General features: G+C 40.6%; 1 protein-coding gene across 4 annotated transcripts in view; it reads right to left on the bottom strand.

Annotated features, from left to right (window-relative positions):
- Nucleotides 1-27,367, bottom strand: part of PCNX2 (pecanex 2) — a 105,572-nt gene extending 78,205 nt beyond the window's left edge. For 2 of the 4 annotated variants that reach the window (XR_005557878.1, XM_039353030.1), the window contains exons 1-12: nt 26,798-27,367; nt 22,733-22,932; nt 21,649-21,763; nt 19,627-19,663; nt 16,737-18,014; nt 14,745-14,907; nt 13,975-14,126; nt 12,675-12,759; nt 9,704-9,839; nt 8,888-9,030; nt 7,081-7,234; nt 6,794-6,826 (exon numbers count right to left, since the gene is read on the bottom strand). Coding sequence is in view for 3 of the 4 variants with exons in the window: in XM_039353030.1 (XP_039208964.1) it covers nt 6,794-6,826; nt 7,081-7,234; nt 8,888-9,030; nt 9,704-9,839; nt 12,675-12,759; nt 13,975-14,126; nt 14,745-14,907; nt 16,737-18,014; nt 19,627-19,663; nt 21,649-21,763; nt 22,733-22,932; nt 26,798-26,950 (2,649 nt within the window). In the remaining variant the exon portion in view is untranslated. The remainder of the gene's footprint in view (nt 1-6,793; nt 6,827-7,080; nt 7,235-8,887; nt 9,031-9,703; nt 9,840-12,674; nt 12,760-13,974; nt 14,127-14,744; nt 14,908-16,736; nt 18,015-19,626; nt 19,664-21,648; nt 21,764-22,732; nt 22,933-26,797) is intronic. The other 2 variants (XM_039353029.1, XM_039353028.1) reach the window with 2 other exon arrangements.
- Between the last annotated feature and the right edge of the window lie 529 nt (nt 27,368-27,896).

The raw sequence follows: 27,896 nt of genomic DNA, 5'->3' as shown, positions 1-27,896 counted from the left end.
TTTATCTAAACCAGGCCACCACAAGTGGCTGCGCGCAAGAGCCTTCATACGAACAATGCCAGGATGACCCTCGTGGAGGGATTCTAAGACCCTAGTCCTCATTGAGGTGGGAATGACAACTCTGTTTCCCCAAAGCAGACAACCCTGAGAAAGGGACAGCTCGTTCCTTTTGGACCAGAAACTCTGAAACTCAGGACTAGGGCAGTGCTCAGGCCAACCAGACAAAACCCAGGAACGGACACGTGAAAGTGTGTGATCTGTACCTGTTTCAGCGGCAACATCCCTGGCACTAAGAGGGAGCTCGGGCAAGGCTTGGATTGATAGAATGTTGACAGCTGGCGCAGGGTCAGCTTCTACTACTGGCAGAGGCAATCTACTGAGGCCATCAGCATGGCCCATTTCTTTCCCAGGCTTGTGGAGTAAAGAAAAATCATATGCAGACAAAAAAATAGACCACCTAAGCATTCTGGGGGAAATGATCTGGGGAGTCTGCTTACGTGTGGTAAACAGTCCCAGCAGAGGCTTATGGTCAGTGAAGACCGTGAAATGCCTGCCATATAGAAAATCATGGAATTTTTTAATTCCAGCAACAACAGCCAGAGCCTCCCTGTCTATCTGAGCGTAGTTGCGCTCAGCAGAAGACAATGTTCTGGAGTAATATGCAACAGGAACCTGAGTTCCATCAGACCTGAGGTGGCTCAGGACAGCTCCTACCCCGTAAGGGGACGCATCACAAGCGATGCACACAGGAAGGGACTCGTTGAAATGTGCAAGTACACTGTTAGAAGTGAGCAAGGCCTTGACTTTGTTAAAACAAGCCTCATGTGTTTGTGACCAGTGCCACACTGCTTGCTTGTCTAGTAGCCTGTGAAGAGGCTCAGCCACACTGGCTTTATGTGGAAGGAAGGAATTGTAGAAATTCAGGAGGCCCAGGAAGGCCTGAAGTTCGGCCTTAGACTTTGGCCTAGGTCACAGGTCTGCAACCTGCGGCTCCGGAGCCGCATGCGGCTCTTTGAGCCTTCCCCTGCGGCTCCCAGCCTCCTCTGCCTTTGCAGAGAGAGACAGAGACAGAGAGAGGAATTGTGCTTCCCTGCTTCTCTCTCTCTCTCTCTCTCTCTCTCTCTCTCTCTCTCTGTGTGTGTGTTTGTGTTTTTGTGTGTGTGTGTGTGTGTGTGTATGTAAAAGAGAGTGGACTCACAGTGTTTTCCGAGGAGCTGAAAAGCTTACTGGGCGGAGCTCCTCCCTTTGCTGCGTCTCTGCAGGAAGCAGGAAGGGCAGGAGAGAGCTAGCTAGCCCAGCTAGGCTGACTCAGGAATTCTGGGAGTTGAAGTCCGTGAGTCATAAAAGAGACGAGGTTGTCTACCCCTTATCTTGTTGGACAACAGCTTGAAGCTTGTCAGGTGAGCAGCAGATAGGAGAGGGGGGGAGAAAGAGAGAGAGAGGGAGAGAGAGGGAGAGAGAGAGAGAGAGAGAGAGGAAAGAGAGAGAGAGAAAGAAAGAGAGCAGGGGAAGAGGAGTGGCAGGCAGACCAAGGGCAGAGAGAGAGAGGGAGGGAGAGAGAGAGACAGAGAGACCCTTTTGACATCTAAAATGAAGATAACATTGCATATATCCTTTTTTTACCTGTGTGTATATGTGTGTGTGTGTATATATATATATACATACATACATATACATATATACACACACACACACAAACACACACACACAAACACACACACACCTATAATAAAGGTAAAAAATATATGCAGTGTTATCTTCATTTTAGATATCAAAATGGTTTTGCGGCTCCCAGTGTTTTGTTTTTGGTGGGAAACGGGTCCAAGTGGCTCTTTAAGTGTTTTGGGTTGCCTACCCCTGGCCTAGGTGCTTCTAAAATAGCAGTTAGTTTGGATTCAGCAGGGTGAATTCCAGCAGCGTCAATTTTGAACCCCAGAAATTCAGTAGAAGGCACCCCAATCTTGCATTTGTCTTTTTTGAGCTTGAGGCCTGTTTTCCTGAATCTTAACAGAACAGCCCTTAGCCTTTCAGCTAGAATGTGTGTGGAGTCTCCTGCAATTAAGACATCATCAAAGTAGGGGCAAACCCCCGGTATGCCCCGTAGTGTGTTTTCCATTACGCTTTGGAAAATCCCAGGAGCGACATTCACTCCAAACTGTAGCCTTTTTACCTTAAAGGCTCCCCTGTGGGTCACAATAGTCTGAGCTATAGCAGCAGCAGCATCAACAGGCAGCTGTTGATACGCTTGAGCTAGGTCAAGCTTTGCAAAAACGCGCCCCCCCTTGAGGGAGGCCAGAATATGACTGACCACAGGAACAGGATAGGCATGTTGCTGCAATGCCTTATTAAGAGTGCATTTGTAATCAGCACAAATGCGAATGTCCCCATTTGCCTTTAGAGGCGTGACAATGGGGGTCTCCCAAGGACTGGAATCAACAGGTTCTAGAATTCCCTGTTGGATCAGTTTGTCTAACTCAGTGTCAATTTTACTCTTTAAAGCAAAAGGGACCCTTCTTGCTTTAATTCTAATGGGAGTGACAGTGGGGTCTAGCTTTAAGGACACAGGGGGTCCTTTGAATGTGCCCAGCTGGGGGCTGAAAACATCTGCAAATTCTTTGCAGACTTCCTGTAGGTCGAGTGTTTGTAAGCTGTGGAGTCCTGTGACGTGTATCCCCAGGGCCTCAAACCAATCGAGTCCTATGAGACTCGTTCGTTCACCCCCTACTACTAATAAGTCTAGTGGACCTTCAAAATTCTTGTATTGCACGTTAAGGGTGGCCTCCCCCTTAACACACACTCTTGAATTTTGAAAATCTGTTAACACAATGTCAGAAGGCCTTAACTTGGCCTGAGTTCCACTACCGGAACAAATCTTCCTAAATGTATGCAAGGAGATGATTGAAAGGGCAGACCCTGTGTCTAGTTCCATAGTTAATGGAACCCCTTGTAGCTTCACCTTGAGTGACAGCTTTTTCTTAATGGGCTTGTGTGTGCCTGTCCTAAGGATGCTTCTTCGCGAAGCGCAAAACCCTACCCTATTCTGGCTGGGGACCCTGGTACCTTTCAGGCGCAGTTCTTCCTGAGGTTGTACCTTTCGTCGGCCCAGACACACAGCTGCAATGTGTCCTTGTTTGCCGCATGCCCGGCAGGTAGCAGAGCGGAACTTGCAGTCGGTTCTCCTGTGGCGACCTCCACAGCCGATGCACTTGAGTGGAGCTGAAGAGCTTCCCTTCTGATTTCCTTCCTTCGTGGGGTGGAGACGGTCAACTTCCTCGTCCGGATCCTCCTCGGAGTTCCCCTGGACGTCTTCCTGGTGCACGGATGCAACCTCTGGACTGTTTCTGATCGGCCGCATGTTCTTGACGGCGCCGCCTGCTGCTTCTTCTGTGGTGACTTCTCTTAAGGCATCTTGGAAGGACAATTCTTCTTTAGCGAAAAGTCTCTGTTGTAGATCTCGATGCCTTAACCCGCACACGAATCGGTCCCTCAGTCGTTCTTCGAGGTCCTTGAACTCGCAGTGCTTGGCGGCCTTCCTTAATGCGGCGATGTATTCTTTGGCCGACTCACCGGATCATTGATCCCTCTGCTCGAAGGTGTGGCACCATGCGATGACGGACATCTTGGGCTGGAAGTGCTCCTTCAGTAGCTTCTTCAGATCTGCGTAGCTGACAGACTCTACTGGAACAGGTGCTGCAAGGTTTTCTGTGATTTCGAAGGCATCTTGACCGCAAACACAAAGCAGGGTGGCAGCCTTCAAGCTCTCTTCCCTCACTTGGTTTGCCTTGAAGTAGTTCTCCACCCTGGCTACGTAGGACTCCCACCGCTCTGGATGTGAGACGTCGAACTCCGAAAGCCTTCCAACCTTTGCCATCTTCAGGAGATGGGTCTATCAGCCAGCCTACCCCCGAATGCGCACTGGATTGGCGAGTAGCTGCCGAGTCGACACCGTTCCGCCGCTCAGGACTCACTTGGGTAAGCTTACACTTCTTCCTTTCCAGGCGATGTAAGGCATCCCACCTCGTCGCCAGTGTTGAGTCCTTCGCGGAAATGTAAGACACGAGAAGCAGTTGTAGTTCTCAGTTTTCTTTATTCTGCGTTCAGCTTACAAGTAGATGGCTTCAGCAGCTCCCAAAACCTCCCAGCTTCTTATATAGACATTTCCCGGGTCAATGCGATACTTTTCCCGCGCCAGCACCCGCGCATGCGCACGGCGCTGGCGACAGCCTGTCTGGTCCCGGGCAGCTTTGCACCTGCCCGGGACCACCTGCAAACGCCCCGAGCCGTTTGCAAGGCTCGGGACATAACAATGCTCAGCAGCTGTTGAACCTCAGAGAATGTTAGATGTTTACATAGCAGCTTTTACCCTCATACTGATCACTCTAATGAAATTCTGTGAAATTTGGAATTCAGTAAAACACCTGTCATGCCTACTTTAATAAAAATGTAAAATAAAATAGATTACATATATACAGACTTTAGGCTAGAAATGAAGAAGTAGAATAAAGTACAAATTAAATTTTAGAGAGCAACCTTTCAAATAAGGTACGATAGTCCAATCCATTCAGATTTCAAGAGACTAGTCAAACCGCAAAATTTTCTCTTATAAAATATTTGGGGAAGTCTGATCTCAGTAAGCAAGAGCCTTAGCTGGTTCAAACTTGGCTGAAATTTGGCATGGCATGGCATGCCTACCATGAGATCGTCACTATACCCGAGGACTGGAATTATTTTAAATTGTTTATTGCCTTCTAACAATTAAGATTACTGCTCATATACTAAAGCCTTTAAGGCTTAAACCTGGTGCCTTTTTTCTTGTCTTTTCCACAGTTTAACAGAAATTTCACATTATAATTCCTGTGTTCTATGAGCTAGATAGTAATTGGTTTTTGACATTTTCAATATTCCTGCCCTGGGAAATTATAGCTCCCAATATATCTTCAATTGAAATCTATTTCTGCTTATAGGCTGCCACTGTTCATTATGGAACTGATCCAATTTTAAAAGTATTATGCTTTTGTTGAAGCAAACTAGCCTAAGAACATACTGTGAGCTGAAATGCAAGACATAAATAATAAATTATAGAGAAACATAAAATAATCAGAAACAGAAGAACAATGCAAATATTTTTGCATCAAAAATAAAACAGCAAAATTCATACCATGGCATAAATTATATCATAATTATTAGGACTATGCAGCCTCACTAGGGCTGAGGCCTAAACTTGTATCTTCCTGTGGATTCAAATTTTGCAGTATTGCTAATGAATGCAATACTGCATTATGTTTTTGGTAAAGGATGAGAAAAGACATGATTTAATAAACAGGCATATGCAGATTAAGTCCTCCAGGACTCTGTGGCCTGATTCAATATAAAACAGATTTATACTTTAATAATCACAAAATATTATATTTATAAACCTGAGGATTCAGAGAGATGTATTTCAGAATCTCTGTATTTTTGGAGACATGAGATTGTGGCACATGATCACTACAAGAGACCTGATCAATTAAAAGATCAGTAAATCATTAATGTCTAAAAGATGAGGTGGGGAAAGTAATTAAAATGTAGATAAGATTTAAAGCTACAGTCGTCTAACAATTTCTGTATTAAACATAAAATGGGTTAGGCTGGGGTAATTCTTTTAAGATTACATACATGTATATAGAATAAAATTCTTTGAATCCCAGTGGTGGGATTCAAATACCTGAACATCAGGTTCTCTGCATGGATACAGGCCTGGGCCTCCCAGGCCTAGAATTGACTTCCAGAAGTGACATCCACACACTTCCGATGGGCTGTTCTCCAAACTCAACAAAATTTAGCTATCGGTTCTACCAAACCGGTGTGAACCGGCTGAATCCCACCACTGGCCAAGTCTGATTGGACACACAAGGAATTTGTCTCCGGTGCATACATACAAGTAACAAGTGATAAATCATGATCATAATCATAAAATACAATCATAAATCATAAGATACAACACTTCGTGATAGTCATAAGATACTAAATAAAAGCAATCAACATAAATCATAAGATACAAACGACAAAGTGATAGTCGTAAGATGCTAAAGGAATAGGTAATAAGAAAGATGAGAAGGATAATAGTAATACAGCCCTATCGGGTGGTTTGATATCCTAGGGCATAAGAAAGTGTTGTGGGAATTAGTTGTTTAGCAGAGTGATGGCATGGGGAGAAACTTTCTTTGTGTCTACTTCTTTTGGCGTGCAATGACATATAAAATTTATATATACATTGTTACACATTTTAGATTATATTACATATAATTTATATAATTTTATGAGCCATATAATGTATAAACTAGATAAATCAACTAACATGGAATAAATATTTAAATTAAAGGCCACTAACATCACACAATTATTTTTACTACAGTACATTAACAGTGCAACAATAACTTTTTACATTTCTAGAAACCTGTGTAATGGGCAGCAAAAGAGTGTGTGGTAGTGTGTGATGTATGTGGTGATGATCTGAGAAAGTAACTGAAGCCACCATGCCAAAGACCCGGCTGCCTCATTGTTTCACTCACACCAACAGGCTGTGCAAGGAGAGAACTCATTAAAATGCTATGCAAAGCTCTGCTATTTTACTTGTGGCAGCAATGTGTTCGAGCAGATTAATTTTTAATAATAAAGTGTTAGGTTCCTAGATGGAAAAATGAAATAACATCCCGGAAAGATACATTTATTTTGACTTTCATCAATTCACTACACCAACTGACCAAGAAGGAGCACCAACAATAAAAGCATATATGTGGTAACTGAAACTTACATGTATAGGTGAGGCAGGATCAGGCTGAACACTCTAAAGACAAAACAAGATTCATTGTATTAGCTATTGGATTTGTTATCACAGAATCCAAAATAGAAATAATGGATTTCTCATCTATCTATCTGTCTGTCTGTCTATCTATCTATCTATCTGACTGTCTTTTTGTCTCTGTACAGCTTCCTGCGCCAATACATCTCTAAGTAGTTTACAGTAAAAGCAAAAATAAAATACATAATAAGAACAATACATTTTGACAATATAAAACACATGTATAAAAGAATACATACCTTTAGAAGAGAGTATTGACAGCTTGCCATAATAAGACAGAACAGGAGCACCCAAATGTCTTTACAAAAACCTTGGTTCATGATTAGAAAGCCAAGAAAAGAAACAAGGATTACTAGAAGAACTGCCAAAACATTCTCCTTGACATCTTCTGTCCTGTAAAAATAACACATCAATATATTTTCAAAAGCAGAATATAATCATAAATCTACCATTTCTATATAGGCTTATAAATTGAGCCCAGATCAATTTCTCATAAATGTACTTCACTTTCTCGAGGTGTCCCTATGAAGGCCCCATGGCCTCATGGGGTCAACTTTACCTGGTCTCTCTGTGCATGTCATTCTCTGTACAGCCTTACTGGTAAGAAAAATATCTTTGCACAAGCAAAAGATTGCCAGATCAAAGCAACTAGCAAAAATTAATTAGCTTAATCATTTTCTTTGCAGAGATCAGGAAATGTATCACTGAAACAGACTACTTAATAAATGTATTTACTGAAATTTTTCTGTTACAAAACCAGTAAGTAAACTTAAACATTTAAAAGTGCAATTTTGCAAAAATGATATAAAGCAATACAAAGGGGTCAATATTTAAAACCAAAATTTTATCTATATATACATTTAAGTATCTAGACTCTTGACAATCGGTGGCATATAAATGGTTGTACATCAGTGCAATAAATAAACAAAACCTGGATTAAAAACAGATTAATAACCAGCAAAACAAGAATGGGGTTTGTTGATAACCGCTCTTCAAGGTTCAGGAGCCCTAATTTATATGCAGCTATTGAAAATACCCTCACTCTCATGTCTCTCCTAATGTTAGAGAACTATCAGGAATTAGGTCCTAAGGTTACAGACAGAATGCAAATACACACAAGAGAGCCACTAAAATGCACCATCTAATATTCAATATGTAATTTAGCAGATCCGCCTTTTTATTTGCGTTGTTGTGTAGAAAATATAGAAATGCATGGGCAAAGATTAAGACTCACAAACCTGCATCTTCATATCAATGTGAATTTTTTCAGGCAAAACTCTTTAAAGGTTGGGTTATAGATCAATAAAGGGTTAAGTAGAGCTCTGACTAGGTCAAGCTTTCAACAATATAAGACAGAAGCAGATCTTTTTGTTTAATCTGATCTGTCCCATCACGTATAAAATAGGGAAAGCAAATCCTTTCCCTGACTATTAGTCAGTACCCTGCAGCTTCTTTCCTTAGAATAATGTTTCTCAACCTCGAGAACTAGAAGATGGGTGGACTTCAACTCCTAGAATTCCCCAGCCAGCTATACATTTGTACTATGCTGGCTAGGGAATTCTGGGAGTTGAAGTCCATCCATCTTCAAGTTGCCAAGATTGAGAAACACTGCAGACATTTTCTTCTCCTTTCCTGTTCTTTGAGCTTCATTGAAGAGAAAAACATCTATTGGAGGAGATTGAAAAGAAGTATACTTCACCGTCAAGATTGCTACAGGTTAGGATCCCCATTTAGGTCTTCCATTTGCCTTAAGATTCACATACATCCTTGGTTTTGTTTACATGTAGGGCAGGTCCAAATGTAAGAAAAGGCTGTGGTCACACTTTATGTATCATTTGAAGGCGGACAGCTATTAGTTTTCACTTTGGTATTAAGCATGTGTATCAAACACACACATTTACAAATCTGAAATTCGTACTGATTAATGGCCATTAGGAAAAGAGATTTAAAAAAATAAAAAAACCACAAGGAACATGCCAACATTGTATATGTTAATAGTACAAGCTCAACCTTTCAATGAATGTTACGTCTCAGTGTGAAACTGACCTGTCCAGCAATGTCAGCAAGGTGAGTCGATTATACCAGATTTTTATCCATTTGCCAGGAAATACAATAAATTTGTAAAACTGTCTATTAATTTTTCTTTGAGCTGATGAGCATGAAGAATCCTCAAGGTCTTCACTAAAATGCTGTCAACATTAAATTAAAAATAAAAGAATTATATATCATTTTCATAGCACTGCTTTGAATAAAAATAGGGTTTTGATATAATTTGATCGTTATTTCTTTTTCAGTGGATATAATCAAATAATGTTCATGGTCAATTTTTTTTTACAGGTTAACTTTTTTTGGTAAACTTGATTATCTTCGGTCTTGCTTATTTTTTAAATATTTTGCACATGGCACATACTAGGATCTTTTCACTGGCCTTGTAAGATTATTACTTGACCACTTGAAATACACTACTAGAACAAAACAACCTAAGTCCCCCAAGATTGCTCTTTGTGTGATGTTTAAGTCTTGCTTACAATTTGAACATAAATGGGGAAAGCATACATACATACATACATTTGTACTGAGATAAAATTTCTCAGAATAAAGTTGGGTTTTTTTTAACTCTTTTGCTCCTTTAAAAAAATCCATCAAATCAAATTTAAAATCCCATTTTATCAGCATAAAATTTGGTATAATAGCTGATGCTTAGTGGAACATTAGCTATTCTCCCATTTGTATGCTATAACAAGCTTACACCAACCTCATTTGAAAGATGCAAGTTTATATAGCTAGACTGGAAGATATTCACAAAGTGTTTGTTTTTTTTTTTTAAAAAAAATGTATAGGTGCTGAAATGTTACATGGTACCCGGTGGGTTTCAGAAAGAGCTCCCCGTGCCAGCATCAATAAGAACTGCTGTTGCCGTGCCCTTCGCCCATGATCTCCAGAAGATGCTTCTTGGATCTCTGAGGTAGTTGTACTAGAGGAGCTAAAATGGATTTCACTGTGCACATAAAGATAAAAAGAATAAAAAGAGATAAAAAGAGTAGAATTTATTCAAAATTATACAATTAATAACAATTTGGAGTATCTGCAGGGGTAATAAAGAAAAGTCAAGATACAACCATGAGATCAAAGCTGCCATCTTGACTTTTTTCATTCACCCACCCAGACACCCCCAAATCTATGGAAAAAAACAGGAGGCTTCAGAGTCTGACTATATTAGCTGGGGGCTCCCCACAGATTCAGGGAAAATCTGATTCCAATTTGTTAATTCCAGAAGGGCAACATGAGTGAGCTGAAATTCCTTCTACAAATGTGCCAACAACTGACTGAAGAAATTAGAATAATCCAAATTGCTCTCTTGTCCCAGTGCTTATGACACCTGTGACACTCGATAACAGATTAAACAATAATTTCATAGTTTGATCAATACTTGAAGGGTGTATAGATGCCTAACCAAGCAATCATAATGGGCAAAGAAAGAGAATTTTGTTGAAGTAGGACATATTTTTTTAACTGCTTCTATCTTATACCTTTGGGATTAATGAGAGGCTTCAAGGTAAAATAGAAGCAGACCCATAAATCAATCAGGCCTTTGGCTTCAGACCCAACATACCAGTCCATCATAGAGCAATCTAGAATTGCTTCAAAATATATTTTCAGAATTAAAATAGGCTGCCAAAATGTCACTGTTTTTTTGTTTTTTTTTTTGGTTGCTGTAGCTTCAAACATTCAAAGAAATAATAATTAAACCAAACAAGCCCTGCCTTAGTATTACACATAAATGAAACATAAAGATTGATTTCTAGTGAGTTTCTGTGCCAAATTGGCTAACTACAAAAAAATAGAAATAATATAAAATAATAGTATACAATTATTAATACAATAAATGCAATAAAATTAATATAGTTAAAAACCATTGGGAGTTCTTAACCAATATACATAATTATTGTTTATTCACAAGTAATCTTCAAATCTTTATTTGAAAATTAGGATATCTGACATAGAAGCCAACTCAAATTCGGCTCTGGTAAAATTATGTGAATTGTCAGCTTAGCTAATATAGTGGATTCAAATAGTGGAAGCAATAGCACAGCTCGATTAACACTAACAGTGAAGTTTTAATAATGGCAATTTTAGAGAAACATTTTAAAGACCCAAGTATCATTGAAAAGAATGTGATTTATGAGTAAGCATACATAGAATTGTATTCTATGACATCCCATATGAAATTAAAAATCCTGGAATTTTGTGAATGTAATTTGAAAGATTGTCTGGCTAATTAGTCTGTTAAAACAGCTGTATCTTACATTAACTATTGCAATTTTCAGAATAGCTTAAGATTCCAAATCAACTGAAATCTGTAGCTCACAACTATACCTCGAACACAACTTTTAATACCATTTAGACTACTTGAAATCTGGTGTGTCTAACATGAAAAAGAAATTAATAAAATAGAAGTTAGGAAGACAAGATAAATACTTCCTATTTTTGTCCTTGTTCTATAAAAGATTCCCTCCCCCTATGATCTTCCAAATAATACATCTGCCTAGAGTTGACTATTCTGTTAAAGATATTGACTGCCACCATGTGGCAAAGTGTATTTTTTTTTGTTTTGTTTTTGCATTTACTTTCCTTTTTATTTGACTTACATGGCATGATCTGATCTTGTGCAATCCTCTCCTCCCAGATGGGATTGCAGTTCCCAGAGCCCTCAGACAAAGGTCACATTAGCCAGTAATTCAGGGAATGGCAGTCCCAACCATACCTGAAAGGTGTCAGAGAGGGCAAGACTGGTCTATAACAGTGTTTCTCAACTTTGGTAACTTGAAGATAGGTGGACTTCAATTCTCAGAATTCCCCACCAGTGTTTCTCAACCTTGACAATTTTAAGGCATGTGGACTTCAACTCCCAGAATTCCACAGCCAGCAATGCTGGCTGTGGAATTCTGGGAGTTGAAGTCCACATGTCTTAAAATTATTAAGGTTGAGAAACACTGCCCCAGACGGAATTTCCAGGATTCACCACCCATCTGCTGGCTAGGGAATGTTGGGAGTTGAAATCCATACATCTTCAAGAGGACAAGACTGAGAAACACTGATGTAGAATATTAAGCGAGAAGCAGTGTGGTATAGTGGTTAACCTGTTGGACTAGCATTCTGGAGACCCAGGTTCAATCTACTCTTAACACTCACTGCAGACTTTTGGCTAGCTGTTCTCGCAGTTCAACCTATCATGCAGGGACATTGATGTAAAGGAAAATGAGAAGAGGGAGCCAATACATGCCACTTTGAAGGAAACACGAGATATAAATCCAATAAACGAATTCTATTTCCTTTGCCTAACCTACTCATGATAAAATGTGAATATACTGAAGTATCTTGACATGAAGTAATGGAATAATTATGGGGGAAATATTTGTTCCTAAAGACTTTGCAACCACAGGACTAATGTTGCATTGGCACAAAATTAAGATCTTTGTTAAATTATTTACAGGATATAATATAAAGCTTATTTTACTCTTATCCTAGATATTCAACAGTTCCATTTCATAATAGAGTAGATGAGTCCTAGATAACCTGTTTGGCAAATAAGAAGTCCTAAGTTCAAATATTGGCAACTATAATTAGAAGTTGGAGAAATACTGCGATTTATTGCAGAAAATGCAAACCTGAAGCAGAAAATATCTAAATTATTATACAACAGAATCTGTCATTTGCATATGGATGTTTCATGAAAATGATATTCCCAATCTTTAATTTTGAAAAACTAAGTAACCACTCCAGAAATGAAACAAAGTCATCCTCCAATCCAGTGCATGAGGAGTTTACTTACTGTGGATTGGAGATGTAATCATAGATGGGCGAATTTTCAATATTTCCTTCTGCTTGACTCCTTAAGTACAAGGACTTCATTTCTCCTTCAAATAAAAGGAGACATAATCTGTTGAGCAATGATCTTGCCATGCACTGACTTTTATAACTAGGAAATTATAAAATTAGAAGGCCAGAAATAGAAATCCTACCTTCAGGTATCCTTGTCAATGACTTGCATTCTCTCAGCTCTATCTGATAAGATAGATTTCAGCACCATTGCAGCTGCAACACAATCATTTTAAAGTGTTCCTTGCCACAGCCCTAGCCTTGGCAACAATCCTCTTGTAACTTGGCACCTGTCATCTTTCCTTTTTATGTACAGGTATCTACACCTATATGCTGCATAATTTTGGAAAGCCTCCATGGTAAATCAGAACAATGGCATCTGAAAAGATGGGTGTTAGCAGACTTGTTAAAATTTAGATTTGGATGTTAAAATTTAATTCCAGAGCGCAACACTGAAAGAAAGAGAGGGAAATCTAGAAGGACAGAAGTTTGTAGACTGAGCTGGAACTGGGAAAATGTTAAAGGGAAGAGAGCAAGTTAAGTCCATGTGTCATTAAGAGAGTATGGACTGGTGCTGCAGCTAAGTATAAAACTTAGAATTTGGATGGTCTTGAGTACTGTTGGCACTGAAATTCATGCCAAAGGAGAATGCAGAAACCTCTGAAGTTATTGCCCACAGAACATTCAAATGCTATAAAGGAGAATTTGTGGAAGAGAAACAGAAAGGATGGCAGAGAGCAAGGCTGGCTGTTGCAGCATCTGGAACTCAGAGTGCAAAGGGAGGAAAAGAGAAGAAAAAAAGAAAGCTTGGAAGAAGGAGGAGAGGAGAGGAGAGGAGAGGAGAGGAGAGGAGAGAGGACAAAATGGTGGACAGTGTGGAGCAAAACAAGGTAGAAGAGTCAGGAATTGTGCCAGGAGGCTATGAAAAGGGTTGTTGTTGTGGGGAAAATAGAAGGAATTTGTAAAAATAATAAATGTGGGAAATAAATAAATGCACACATTTACATATACATGCTTGGGTTGCTTATTGGGCATATTTGAAGTGTTGATGTTAACCTTCCAAACCTTAAATGTATAGAATCTATACATTTAAAAAAAAAACCTATCAAAGAAACCTAATTGCCATGTCTCAATGGAATCCTGGACCCATTCGATAACGAGTCTGAGAAGTTAATCCCCATGCACATAGAAACCTAAATGAGTTATCCAGAGGAAATGCAACTATCCCTCCCAACTCCTCCATATGAGGTTACCATTTCCATCTATGAAGGAATAGATGTGCATTGCATCCACGGACATCTCTTCTTGCACAGATGCTTCCGGCCCACTTATGACTTGCAAGAGGGAACTGTCTGGCTGTGAAGTTACCCGATAAATAATCTGTCGTTGTCTGGTGCTCTGGTAACTTGTCAAAATATCAATAAGAAAAAGAAGAGAAGAAGAGTTTCAAAAGTAACGGGTGAAATTCTTTCTCTGCCCCACCCAAGCAATTTCTCATGAAACCAAGAAAATACATCAAATGAAATTTGATGTGAGTTCTTTTATAAGTAAGGTGACCAACTTTTTTACAATGAGAAGGAGGACACAAATAAATTGAAGAAAAAAAAGTGAGTCTAATGCAGGCATGTGTGCCATGTCATGTTTCAGTAAGAAGTAAACAAAGCCACTTGTGTGCGGTGCACTCTTGCGCGCGGTGCACTCTCTCAAAACAATTCTCCTGTGCGGAGTGCATGCGTCTCATAATCTCACTGTACTGTACCGAGCCTTGACAAATTGTCATGTCAAATACAAATACATCACATCACACGCAACGGATCGGATCAGCATCGATCGAATACAGAGATTTACAGATTAGTCTTCAAATATCAAAAAGGAGGACATGTAGGAGGACATCTTTTGAGAGAGGACAGAACTTACAAAAGGAGGACTGTCCTCCCTAAAGGAGGATGGTTGGTCACCTTATTATAAGGCATATGGCTAATACATATTACTGTATGCTTGAAAATAAGAACAGAGCTCTTACTGGGCAGTGAACTTTATTGACTCTGGGATCACTGGATTAACATTAATACAATCCTGAGTTTCCATCTCGGTTTTCTCCTGTTTACAGGAACCATGATTTTCTTTTTCTGCACAATTTTTTCCTGTTGTCAATGCACCCTCTTTTTTCTCTCTTAAAAAGCCATCTGAAAGACACAGAGAAAACTTTCCATGTACAACCTGGGAAATTTTTTGCTTGTATTTTTGTTTCCTGAATAAAGAGAACTTGACCTCACTCCATAGAAAACATCAGACCTCTGAAAATCAATTTATGATCACATTAATTCATGTCCCCACCCCAGAGATCAAAGTTAATACCGGTACATTTATTGGGCCAAGCATTTACATATGATGAATGGTATCCACTCATGATGCTGAAAAGTAGCAATATTTTAAGTATCAAATGAATCATCTGCTGTCTTTTCCTTTATGCTTGTATGGATTGATGGCAAAGCGATTCATATCCTGAGCCTGTAGGAAATGTGACATTCAATCTTTTCTTTTCCTCTTTTTTCCTCTCTTTGATTTTACTGTCAGCTCCACTCCAAATAGGTTTTCCTTCTTCTTCCTTTTTGCTCTTTAGTCCTCATTCTTAAATTCTATACTCTTGTCTTCTTCAGACATCTCATGTTTGCATTATACTGCCTTCTCCTATCTCTGGGACAACAGATTTCTCTTTTTTAAAAAATATCCTATTCATTTATTACCTGTTCTCCAGTTTAACTTCATCTCTTTAACCTTTAGCGTTGACTGTCTTAATGCTAATCCGATATTTCAACCATTCTCTTGCTTGCTTTCAACATCTAGATCTTACAATTCTTATCCACTTACTGTAAATATTGGTGAAAATTATTTTTCCCAGAAGTTGATAGAACCACATATGTAGAGACCTGCTGCTAATCTAGTCCAACTTTTTATGTTATTCAGCAGCCAATCAGATATATCTAGGAAATTCAAAAGCACAAGCAATAGGATGGAAGCTCTCCTCCCATTTGTTCTCCACAATCTGATATGTAAAAGACATGCTATATTTAAGGAGATACTGTATTATATGCCTGAATAGAATGGAAAGAAAGATCATTCACAAGTTTATGTAAAAAAATCCTTTAAAATCACCTAAATTGGTAACCAGCACCAAATTAAACGGCTTAACTTTATCTTCAACTTATTCATTTTGATAGAGTATCCTAGGTTCTAATATTGTAAAAGAGAAAGCCAGCTTATTTAGGAAGTAGCTGAAAATTGTTTTATAATCTATAGTTATTTTGCAATCTGTGATCAACACGTTATTCTGTTCAAAGCTGTAGAGCCATATCCCTTTCTTGCATTAGGTAAATTAGAAAAGATAAATATTAGGACACAGACTGGAAAATCTGATTTAAGAGGACTTCTGTAAAAGATACATAAATTTGTAATGTATACATGCACACACACTTCTAAAGAATGGAATCAATTGCAAGAAGGGCTCCATCTACACCTCTGTACAGCAAACCATGAAATGTAACAAAGAATAAAACCAGCAAAGGACAATTGATATCCACCATGCAAAGAATGCAAAGAATTCACCAGAGTTGGGTAGCTCTAACAAATTTGAATGAATGAACCAACGAACATTATGAAGCAGCATAGAAGTCTAAGTTTAATTGCTATTAGTATTCTTAAAGCTTGAGCATTTTTTCCTAACTCAGTAAAAGACAGATTAAGATCAGCAAGGAGACAATGTCTTCTTAAAAACTAATCAAATATGGTACCCCAAATAAATCTGATGAAACTAAAAAACCCTATCCATCTTACATCAATTAAGATTTTACTGATATTTATTTATGCATGTCTTTCATGTTTAATATTCTAGAGCATATATATACTTATTTGTGGCTATTGCTTTTAGCATGAGTGGAAACAGCTTTTATTGCACATAAATTCCTCACATTTCTTGTGTGCACTGGAAACTAATAATTTGAATTATGCAGTGTACCTCCAGCAAGCCCTTTATCTTTCGCAGGCTCTGCTTTCAATTCTGGTGCTGTTGGCTTTGAAGTGTTGATGGATTCCAGCAGTGAAACAAATTCCAAGAAATTTGATTCATTTGGTATCTGCCCTTCTTTAGCTTCCAGGTCGGATTTTGATGTGGGCATAAGTTTTTCTTTTGCACTAACAGTCTCTGATGAATTCTTACTTAAAAACACATCTGTCCCACTATCCACACTGAGAACACGAGCATGTCTCTTCTCATGAGCTGTTTTATATAAGGGGACTTCCAAATTCCACTGGCCTTCTTCTGGGTCTTCTAGAATTTCAGAAGCATTTTCAGGACACATAATTATTTCTTCATGGCTTGAGGGATTGTTTGAGGGATTGTCACTGTTTTCCTTTCCAATATTGTCTTGTTCACCAGATTCATAGCCGGAACATTGGTTAGACGATGCATTGACATTTAAATTCTCTGGGGTTCTTAAGCTTTCACTTACTTCTTGAAAAGCATGGCCTCCATTGTCCTCAGATAGATCAAAAGTAATGACAGGGATTATCATTGGATTGTTGCTTTGTTTACTATCTTGAACTGTTGCAGCCACAGCAGATTCTGGATCTGAACCAGATTTTTTAGAGTTCGACAATTTCATGTGAGGTAAGCCCTCCAAATCAGTAGCTGAGTTATGGGTGCTACTCATGGTGATAACTATTTTAATGGGTTCATGTAACGTGAATGGATCCCCAGAATGAGAACTGTCCACCAGTGCAACAGTTATCTCACTTTCTGATTCATCAAACTCTGCTTTTAAGTCATCCAAATCTCTTTCTGCAAATCTCTTCGTTTCCATAGAATTGCACTGAGGGAAACCGCTTGCAGTGCTGTCTTGAGCTGACCCATCCAATAAATTCTCTTTCCTTAAACACGTAAGATCGTTTAAATTCTCCGAAAAGAGGACAGGACTGTCTGTACTCCAAGGCTCAAAAGAAATGCGTGTTTTTAAAATATCACACTGGGACAAAGAAAGATTTGGCAATGTTTTAACAACCACATCTTTATCCAGAGGAGCATCCTCTTCTCCACTATAGTTAGATGGTTGTGCCTTCTCTTCTTTTTCATTTGTTCCACCATTGATAACAGTCTCCATAGCATTCGGCTTGTCCACTATTGCTGGTGTAGTAGAACTTGGCATACTTGTCATAGAAGCAGGCAAAATGTCAGCTTTGATGCAGGGTGAGGTCAATAATACTGGTGGGACAGGTTGTTCTTCTGAAACCAGTACTCCTAGTAGAAAAAGACAAAGAGATACTGCACATCAAAGATATATGAAGCTTTCTCAGAAAAGACATTCCAGAAAATTCTTTAAAATTAGCAGTTAATGTGCAGTTAAATCCCATTGCTTGGAATGGAGAGTAAATATGCCCAATTTACTTTGACAGCACCTATTATTTTCTTGAGAGTTAGAATCTACAAAAAAATAATATAGATCAATAAAAAAAATCATGAAAATATGTTCAGTATGTAACATTATTTTTAAAGGTAAAAACCATTTATTTATTCAGTTTCTATAGCTACCCATCTCAGTCAGTGAGTGGCTTCAAAATTAAAAAATATATATATTGCTGTTAAAAATGCTGAAAACATTTTAAAACAATAAAAATACTAAAAATATCCTGATTAAATATATATAGGAGAAAGATACTTGGCCAATTAGCAAGACAGCCAGGAAACAGATCCCTTAACATATTCAGCGTTTAGAAAGCAGATATTCGAATATATAAATATTTCAGTTATTACGATAAGGACACTAACAACAAAAAATAACAAAGTTCATTTCTTCCACGTAACATTTATTCTGTAATGCTTAATAATTGTGTGGGATTGGGCTGTAAACAATAACAAAGTTCATTTCTTCCACATAACATTTATTCTGTAATGCTTAATAATTGTGTGGGATTGGGCTGTGAACACCATGAAATTCAATTACTAGGTAACCTGGTAGTTCTGTACAATTCCAAAAGTCAAAAGCCAGGGAGCAGTTATTAAAAAAAAAATCTAAAGAATTCATGAAGAGACAAGATAAACTGAAGATCCCATCAAACTGAGAAACATTCCTGATAATGTAGGAAATATACACAAATGTAGTTCATATTCTTTAAGGAGGACTTATTCATAAAAGGGGCTGTGATGTTTTAAATCAGCTAAGAAATATACATCTATTTAGCTTAAAATGTAATTGTTCTTTGAAAAGATACCTTTAAATTAAATAAATAGTATGAATAAATTATAACCAGGCCTGAGAAGTTGCCTGTATTTTAAATTAGAGAAGTGTTTCTGCTGTACTTCAGCTCTTTTGAACTAAAGTTCCTATATATAAGGTGACCAACCATCCTCCTTTAGGGAGGACAGTCCTCCTTTTGTAAGTTCTGTCCTCCCTTGAAAAGTGTCCTCCTACATGTCCTTCTTTTCGATATTTGAAGACTAATCTGCAGGGCTTTTTTTTTTCTCATAAAACGCTCAGAACGGCGTTCCAGCACTTTTTTTTTAATGTTTTTTTTTTCAACTTTTGCATGAGCTGTGCTACTCCCCCTATTGGCTTTTGAAAGCCAATAGGAATTGCTGCTGAGCGCAATTTTATTTACAATATTTTTTCTTCAATTTATTTGTGTCCTCCTTTTCATTGTAAAAAAGTTGGTCACCTTACTATATACCACCACTGAGCATGCTCATTATAGAACTGGATAGGCGACTGTGGTCCCTTTATAACCTGTGGACTTCAATTCCCAGAATTCTTGAACCAAAAAGGCTGGTTCAGGAATTCTGGGAGGTGAAGTCCACAGGTTATAAAGAAGCCATAGTTGCCCCCCTCTGCTATAGAATGTTGTTTGTAGCGTACCTTTCAGATCTTCGATGGTTTCTTGAGCTGGCAGATTCTGAAATGAAATACATCAGTTAAAATGATGTGAACTATAAATGTGTTTTAGAGCAACAAATAATGTAATTATGTTCCATTTTCCATTAAACCAATGGCCCCAAAATTAATGAATAAAATCATTGCATTTTTCAGCTATCTTTCCAAGTCAGCTTGCCAGAAAACCATGCTTATAAGAAAGTATGAGGTATAGATAGGCACTGGGTTATCTGTTTTGTTCAGACTGTATTTCACATTAAAGAAAGACATTACCAATGGAAGAGAATATTTTTGGCTCAGAGTTGAACTGTGGGGTGCACTGATATTACCTAGTTGGGTGATGAAATGTCTGCAAGAAAACAAGCAGGCTCAGAGAGCACCAAGGATCCCCACAGAAAGAAATTAAATAATTCTGACTAAAACTGAAAATTATAAGACGGGGAAGGAGATTATTCCTGCTGATTGATACAGAGCTTCTACTATGATGGAGAACTAATGCAATGAAATAGTTAAAATATTAAATATGGACCAAGATATCCCAAGATGTTTCATTGAACCATGAAGCTTGCTACCTGATCTTGGGCTAATCTCTCTTTGTCAGACCAGCCTCCACTTTATTTAAATATAAATAAAGCTTTGGGGTTTGTTCTGTCACAAGACAAAGCACCTTTGTGAAGAAGCAGAAGACTTATTAGACCAAGTACCAGATTCAGCTTAACGGTCCCCTGAATACTCAATTCTCAGCATTGATAACATTTTTCCACACGGCCCAAATCCAAGAATATATATTTTTTTTAGTTTTCAATTTCCCTGTTACTTTCAATAATCATTTAGAATTTAGGGCCATCATACTTTCAAGTTTACATCTAGAGCAGGGGTGTCAAACTGCCAGCCTGCGGGCCAGACGCGTCACGCAGAAGCTGCACCCACCCCATTGCCGGCAATGACAAAACTGTCCCGATACGCTGGGCAACGTCACGTGACGTCGCGAGTTTGACATGTCTGTTCTAGAGTAATGGACAAAATGAAAAACAATTGGAGTTTCATGAATGTCATGAGAATATAATTCCACTCCCTTCTCTACTCTTAGTGGAATGAAACAAAATGTATCATAACAGCTTCCCTGTTCATCTATAGAGATTTTCAGTCATCCAGGCTATGGTTGACCCAAAGGTGCTTTTTCAGGAGGCAACTGGACTTTCTTGTTTTTTTTTTCTTTGAAGATGTTTTGCTTCCCATCCAAGAAGCTTCTTCAGCTCTGACTGGATGGTGGGGAATGGAAGCATTTATATTTCTTGCAGACAACTGGTCATTTGCATTCTTTTAGAGCAGGGATCTTCAAACTTGGCGCTTTTATGACTTGCAGACTTTAACTCCCAGAATTCCTCACCCAGCATGCCTGGCTGAGGAATTCTGGGAATTGAAATCCACAAGTCATAAAAGGGCCAAGTTTGAAGACCCTTGTTTTAGAGCAGGGGTGTTAAACTGCTGGCCCGCAGGCCGGTCGCATCATAGTAAAACCGCGCCCACCCCATTGCCAGCAATGGCAAAAAAAGTTGCGATACATCGCGATGCGTCACATGACATTGCGAGTTTGACACCCCTGTTTTAGAGAGTCCTTGTTCTCTAAAAGAATGCAAATGATCAGCTGTCTGCAAGGAATATAAATCCTTCCCTTCCCACCATCCAGTCAGAGCTGAAGAAGCTTCTTGGACGGGAAGCGAAACATCTTCAAAGAAAAACACAAGAAAGTCCAGTTGCCTCCTGAAAAAGCAGCTTTGGGACAGCTTGCCTGTTCCTGCTTCTTTCCAGGGGCAACAGTTTTCTGACATGCAGAACCTTGGAGCACAATGTGTATATTGTTTTATTAAGAAAAAAATAAATGGTGGGAGGAGGCTGTTCTTTTTAAAATAAAACCCATATTGCATTTGTTGTTGTAATAAGATACCAATGGCATATACAGAGTGAAAAATACTGGAATATTATTATAGGTAAATGTTTACCAACCAGGTTTCCCGAAGGGTAATGAGAGAGGGTAGCCTGCCCTTTGATGCTACTGTGGATAGTGGGTGTTGACCCATTATGCTTGGTCTCCTCTGCACCACTGTCCCTCGTGTTATTGCTGTTAAAAATAATGCAAATGAAAGAAAATGACTGATGATTAATAGATAAGGAATAAATCATTCTCAAAGGTGCTGCGTTTACTACAAGCTGATTCAGAAATGCCATTAACTTTCTTAAGGGGCAATCTTAAAAATGTGCCAACTTGGCTCTAGGTAAGTATGGTATTAAGTAATCTAGGAAGACCCAGCTATCATGGAGAGCAAAAGCTTTGGATGGAGAAGGTTCACATCCCAGCATCCCAGGGTTAAACTGTCGGGGGCAATGTTACCTAGTTGGGTAATGAGATGTCTGCAAAAATAAATAAATAAATAAATAAATAAAACCAAGCAGGCTCAGAGAACATCAAAGACCCCACAGAAAGAAGTTAAATAACCCTGACTAAATACTGGAAATTATAAGGTGGGAAAAGATATTATTCCTGCTGATTGATACAGATGCTCTACTATGATGAAAAGCTGTTCACCATAGTGAAAAAGTTAAAGTGTTCCCATTGCAGACAACACTGACCTAAAAACACTAGCTGTTTGATTCATGTAAGGCATGAATCCTTTGAATCCTATGAATCCCTTAGTTTAAAAAAAACATCTTTTCATTTTGCTTCTTGTTATTGGACATGAGCCCTGCTGCAAACAGGGGTGTGCATAGTATTAGAAATGTGACAGTAGTGCCAATCAATTATTTTTCAGGGAATAATTTTATTCTTTTCCTAAATAGCTGTTTGTTTGCCATGATCAACAAACATGACTGGATAGATTTCCAGCATCCATTTGATCCCATGATCTATAGACTCTTATCACATACATGATGTGCATATTTCATATGGCTGGCTCAGGAAATCTGGGAGCTGAAGTCCACGAGTCATAAAAGAGCCAAGGTTGCCTACCCCTGGCATATTTTAAGAAAACACAGATTCTTCAGGAGGAGTTCAGATAACACCAAACAGCCTTGTATAAAGAAGTAAATTTACCTGAGATTTTTATGCTGAATTGCATTATCTCTTTTACATTTTTTATTTTGTTTCCCTTCCTTACAAGGGAATTTTTGTTGAATCATCTCTCCTTCGTCAAACATCAGGTGCAGGCGATAAGTGATCACCTTTATGATCATAAAAAATAAGGTCACAGAACCACAGTAGATGACAGCCGTGATGGTAGTGGGGGGGCATGCCTAGACAAAAGAATAATGATATTTTTAAAATAACATAATTATGATTAATACTGTTGTGCTTTTTAAAAAATAACTACAATTATGAAGCTGATATTTGCCTTGTTCCTTTGCTAACTGTTTGAAATGTGTCATCTGTAGAAGCCTGTAATATACAGTTCAGGTTTTAGAGAAGAGAGCTGAGGCTGAAATATAATCACTTGCTAATGGAATTCATGGCTGGTGAGTAGATTAGAGATTATAAGTCAATATGCCAGTCATATTATCATTTTTCTTTAATGTTAAGATATTATGTTTTGTATTTATTTCATATTTAACTTTTTGATTTAACTCTCCAAAAATAGCATGCATACATGCATGTGTAGGTGTAAGAAACTTTACTTTGCGTGTTAACATTGTAAATCAGACCTTAGGTACTGTCTGAAAGAACTACCCATTAACTCTTTATATATCCAGTTTAATTTTTGTTAGTCCGCACAGGACCTGAAGAATATATATATATGGTGAATATATATATATGGTGAATATATATATATATATATATATATATATATATATATATAGAGAGAGAGAGAGAGAGAGAGAGAGAGAGAGAGATTGAGACTTGCTGTGGGAGCAAAGCAGAATCAATTCAAAGTTCTGTAAGAAGGGTCAGAAATATTTTTATTACAATTAAAAATAAAGCCATCACAGTTGATAAACTTTCCAGATCCCTTTTCCGGTCACTGCTTTTTGTCTCTTAAATCCACCCTTTACACCAGAGGTCCTTGACCTTGGCAACTTTAAGACTTGTGGACTTCAACTCCCAGAATTCCTCAGCCAGCAAGCTGGGAGTTGAAGTCCACAAGGTTGAGGACCCCTGCCTTACACCTTTCCTCTACATCAGCGGTTCTCAACCTGTGGATCGTGACCCCTTTGGGGGTCGAACGACCATTTCACAGGGGTCGCCTAAGACCAAGACTTTTTTTCTCATAGAACGCTCAGAACGGCATTCCGGCACCTTTTTTTGATGGATTTTTTTTAACTTTTCCATGAGCTGCGCTACTCCCTCTATTCTATTGGCTTTCGAAAGCCAATAGAATAGACTCTATTGAATAGACTCTTAATCTATTCAATAGATTAAGAGTCTATTCAATAGATTCTATTCTATTGGCTTTCGAAAGCCAATAGGAATTGTCAGACCTGGTCGTTAGTGGCTATCTCTGTCCTGCTGAACGCGCCAAAAGACCCAGCCCGCAAAGGCAAGTTTGCAGGAACTTTTCAGCCCTCCCTGCTGAGCAACTATGCCATCTCCTACTTGTAAGTAAAAGAGGGTGGAAGGTGGGGAGCAGCACTTAATTCTGCCCTGCCGAAAAAGCGGAGTCCATGTGCACTCCTGCCTCATGCTCACCCGTGTCAGCCAGGTTCTCCATGTCGTGCTGCAGCATGGAGAGCCTGGCACTGAAGTATGGAAAACATGTGTTCGCCAGCCTTGTGCTCACCTCGTGCGCCATTGGTGTGCATTGTGTCTGCTGCTGTGGGAACCGCGGGACCCGCTTGACACAGCGGGGCTGCGCGGGAAAGGCGGCAGCAGAGGTGGTGCTGGCGGGGCAGCGGCGGGCGCTGGGTGCAAAGGTGGTGCACGTGGGGCGCGGAGGGTGGCTGACCTTCCTTGGGTCAGGCCAGCTGGTGGCCTAGCCAATGCTGGACCTGCACTGCCGTTGCCTCACCCTGTGTGCCTACATGGCCGCCCTGGAGTGCCTGGCCCACGACACTTGCCACCGCCTCGGCCTGCCCGCAGCCCACGCCCTCCCACCGCCCTGCACTGGCATCTGGTTCAGCCACTGCAAGCTCTGCGCCATTAGTATGGTGTACGGTTGATGCTGTGGAGCTGTGGGGCTGCACATGGGGTGGGCGGCAGGGCTGGCAGGGGCTGCAGGTGGGGGTATAGGGGCAGGGGCAGCTGCACCAGCCGCTCTGGCTCTGGGGGGGGGCAGCCCGCCACCGATGCCCCCCGTGCCTCACACATCATATTCTTAGGAACCTGTCTCGCTTTCAACTCCCCCTACAATTCTTCATACAGGCAGGCTTCCAGAGTTCGGCCGGCAGGATGCAGGTAACCCCTCCCCCCTGTCCTGCTGCCTCCATGGCACCGTGCCACTCCGCGTCCCGTACCTCAAGCCTCCGTGGCACAGAACCACTGGCGTGGTCCCCAATGGCCACTGACATGCTCCCCACCACTGGTGACCATGCAAGCCCTGGCAATTGCTCCAGCCGAAGAAGCGGGTGGCTGGAAGGTCACCGCTGCACCGATCTTCTGCGCCCATCAGCTGGTGACCCCCTGAATGTGCGCTTGTCAGCTGGGAGGTCTGGTGATGGAGCCGGCCGGCGTGGAGGGTGATGGGGAGGTGGCTGTGAATGTCGGATCCACAGGGCTCGACACAGAGTCAACGGTCCAACATAACTTTCCTCCTCAGATGAGAAAGAAGGAATATCTCCCCCCCCGTGTCCCTTCCCCCCCTCAAGCAACAACAGGAGGTTGCAGACAACTAAGTCAGCTGGTGCAGGAAGCCCTAGAATGGTCAGTCCAGGGTGCCTGGTTGAAGTACTGGATGTCTTTTGCTCCTTCTAGAAGCCGGTGGCAAGAGAAAGAAGTTGTTCAAACTTCAAGCTAGCTACTGGATGCCTATTCACACTTATTTCCCCCCCCCCTTTTTTTTGAGTACTTGTCTGCCAAACCACCCCATCTATAAAAGAAAAAGTCTTCCACCCAAGCATAACCTTTAAGTATTTTAAGGATCTTTGAGAGCAAGAGAGGGAGAGAGAAATAAAGAGAGGGAGAGAAAGAGAGAGTGACAGGGAGAGAAAGAGAAAGGGAGAACAGGAGAGAGAAAGAAAGGGAGACAGAGGGACAGAAAAAGAGGGAGAGAGAGAGGGAGAGAGAGAGGAGAGAGAGAGAAAGAAAGGGAGAGAAATAGAGGGGGAGAGAGAGAGGGAGAGAAAGAGGAAGAGGGAGGGAGAGAGGGAGAGAAAAAGGGAGAAAGGGAAAGAGAAATGGAGAGAAAGAGAGGGAGAGAAAGAGGGAGAGAGAAAGAGGGGGAGAGAGAAAGAAAGGGAGAGAGAAAGAAAGAGGGAGGGAGAGAGAGAGAAATAGAGGGAGAGAGGGAGAGAGAGAAAGAGGGAGAGAGAGATTAAATTAGTAACATGGTTGTTAAGTGACTCTGGTTTCCCCCATTAACATTGCTTGTCAGAAGGTTGCAAAAGGCGATCACATGACCCTGGAACAATGTGACCATCATAAATATGAATCAGTTGCCAAGCATCGAAATGTAAATCACATGACCCTGGGGATGCTGCAACGGTCATAAGTGTGAAAAATGGTCATAAGTCACTTTTTTCAGTGCCGTTGTAATTTTGAACAGTCACTAAGCAAACTGTTTTAAGTCAAGGACTACCTGTACTTTATCACTTTTTTCCATTTTTTTTTTTTTGGGTCATCAAGTTTTTGACACCTCGCTAGGTGACTGGTGGTACTCGAATGTTGCCATATTCCAAAAGTAGTACAATCGGTGAAAAGGTTGAAAAGCCCTGCGCTAATGGACCAATTATTTCATAACAGTAACAAAATTACAGTTATGAAGTAGCAACGGAAATAATTTTATGGTTGGGGGTCACCACAAGATGAGGAACTGTATGAAAGGGTTGCAGCATTAGGAAGGTTGAGAACCACTGCTCTACATCCAGCAATTTATCACGTCCTCGACCTGTATATGGCAACAGATAAGAAGGCGACAGGTGCCTCTTTCCCCAGATCCGAGGCCTATCATTGGACCCTCTCATCCTCTTCTTCCCTGTGTGCCCAGACCTCCCGCCGGCCGATCAGACTCACCAAGTGCAGCGCCATGGGCAGAAGCAGCAAGAATAGCCAGAGGTAGAGATGGCAGCTGTTAGTGAATTTACTTTGCTCCGGATCGTGGTACCAGCCTCCGGTCAACGCCGCCCATACTCCCTGCCGGAGCAGCTGCACTGCTTGGGATACCATCGTCAAGCCGTGCACGAAACAAGGCCGCCGGGCTCAATCTCCTTGCCGTTGCTTGGGGCGGCAGCTCCCCCTGGGTAGATGCTTCTCGGCGCCGGGCATCACCCCAACCTCCATGCCGGATGCTAGAAGGATTTTCCCATCATGCTGCGGGGAGCCCGATCCACCAACCGTGTCTCCTGCCACCCAAGGATGCAAAAGCAGAGGCGGTGCCCTTCTCGACTCCGCCCTCCGCCCCACCCCCAAAATCTTTCTAATGACAGATTACGCTGCTGCGGGGGAACAACACGCTGCTATGGTTGAAGCGTATTCCGTGATTGAAACGTATTTCCCCTTCTGTGTTTGTGTCCCGTTTCCTTGCTAATCACTTGCAGCCCTTAACTGTACCCGTTCACATATGCTTCGCGTGTGTGTTGAGCTGCAAATCGCTTCATTCCCCGGCACACGGTTACTGGAGGGCGCCAGCCTGGAGAACACCTCTATCCTTTCTCCCTCCCGGATCTTTTCAGATGTACCTCTCTAGAATCGGTTCAGCTCAAATCTTCTCCCCAGAGACAGCATTTCTCCCTCTCTGCTTCCTATCTTGAGAAAATTAGTAATAGCTAGAAAGCAAGCCTGCCTCTACCTCAGCACAGTAGGCTAAATTGGTTTGGAACAGGAAACTAAACTAGGATCAGACTTCTGGAGAAACTGCCAGGGAACTCCAGAATCTGAGGCTCGACTGAGAAATCTTAAGCATGTCGGAAGGCGGCAGTGGCAAACCACTTCCGTACTGTGGCCAAATTACACGGGAGGTGCCATTTAACTCTCGGGACTCCAGCTCGCCCGGACAGCTGTCTCTGTATGAAGCGGGAGGATTTACTACATTACTTCGTGAGGGGGGGGGGGAGAGAGACGAAAGGAAAGGTGGAATTGTGCGATAGTGTTATCACTAGTCGGGTTTTCCCGA

The sequence above is a fragment of the Crotalus tigris genome, unplaced genomic scaffold (assembly GCF_016545835.1).
Source record: "Crotalus tigris isolate CLP2741 ecotype Arizona unplaced genomic scaffold, ASM1654583v1 scf7180000018486.1709376, whole genome shotgun sequence".
NCBI lineage: Eukaryota > Metazoa > Chordata > Lepidosauria > Squamata > Viperidae > Crotalus > Crotalus tigris.
The sequence above is the reverse complement of the archived record's forward strand: the minus strand, read 5'-3'. Positions and strand labels throughout refer to the sequence as shown.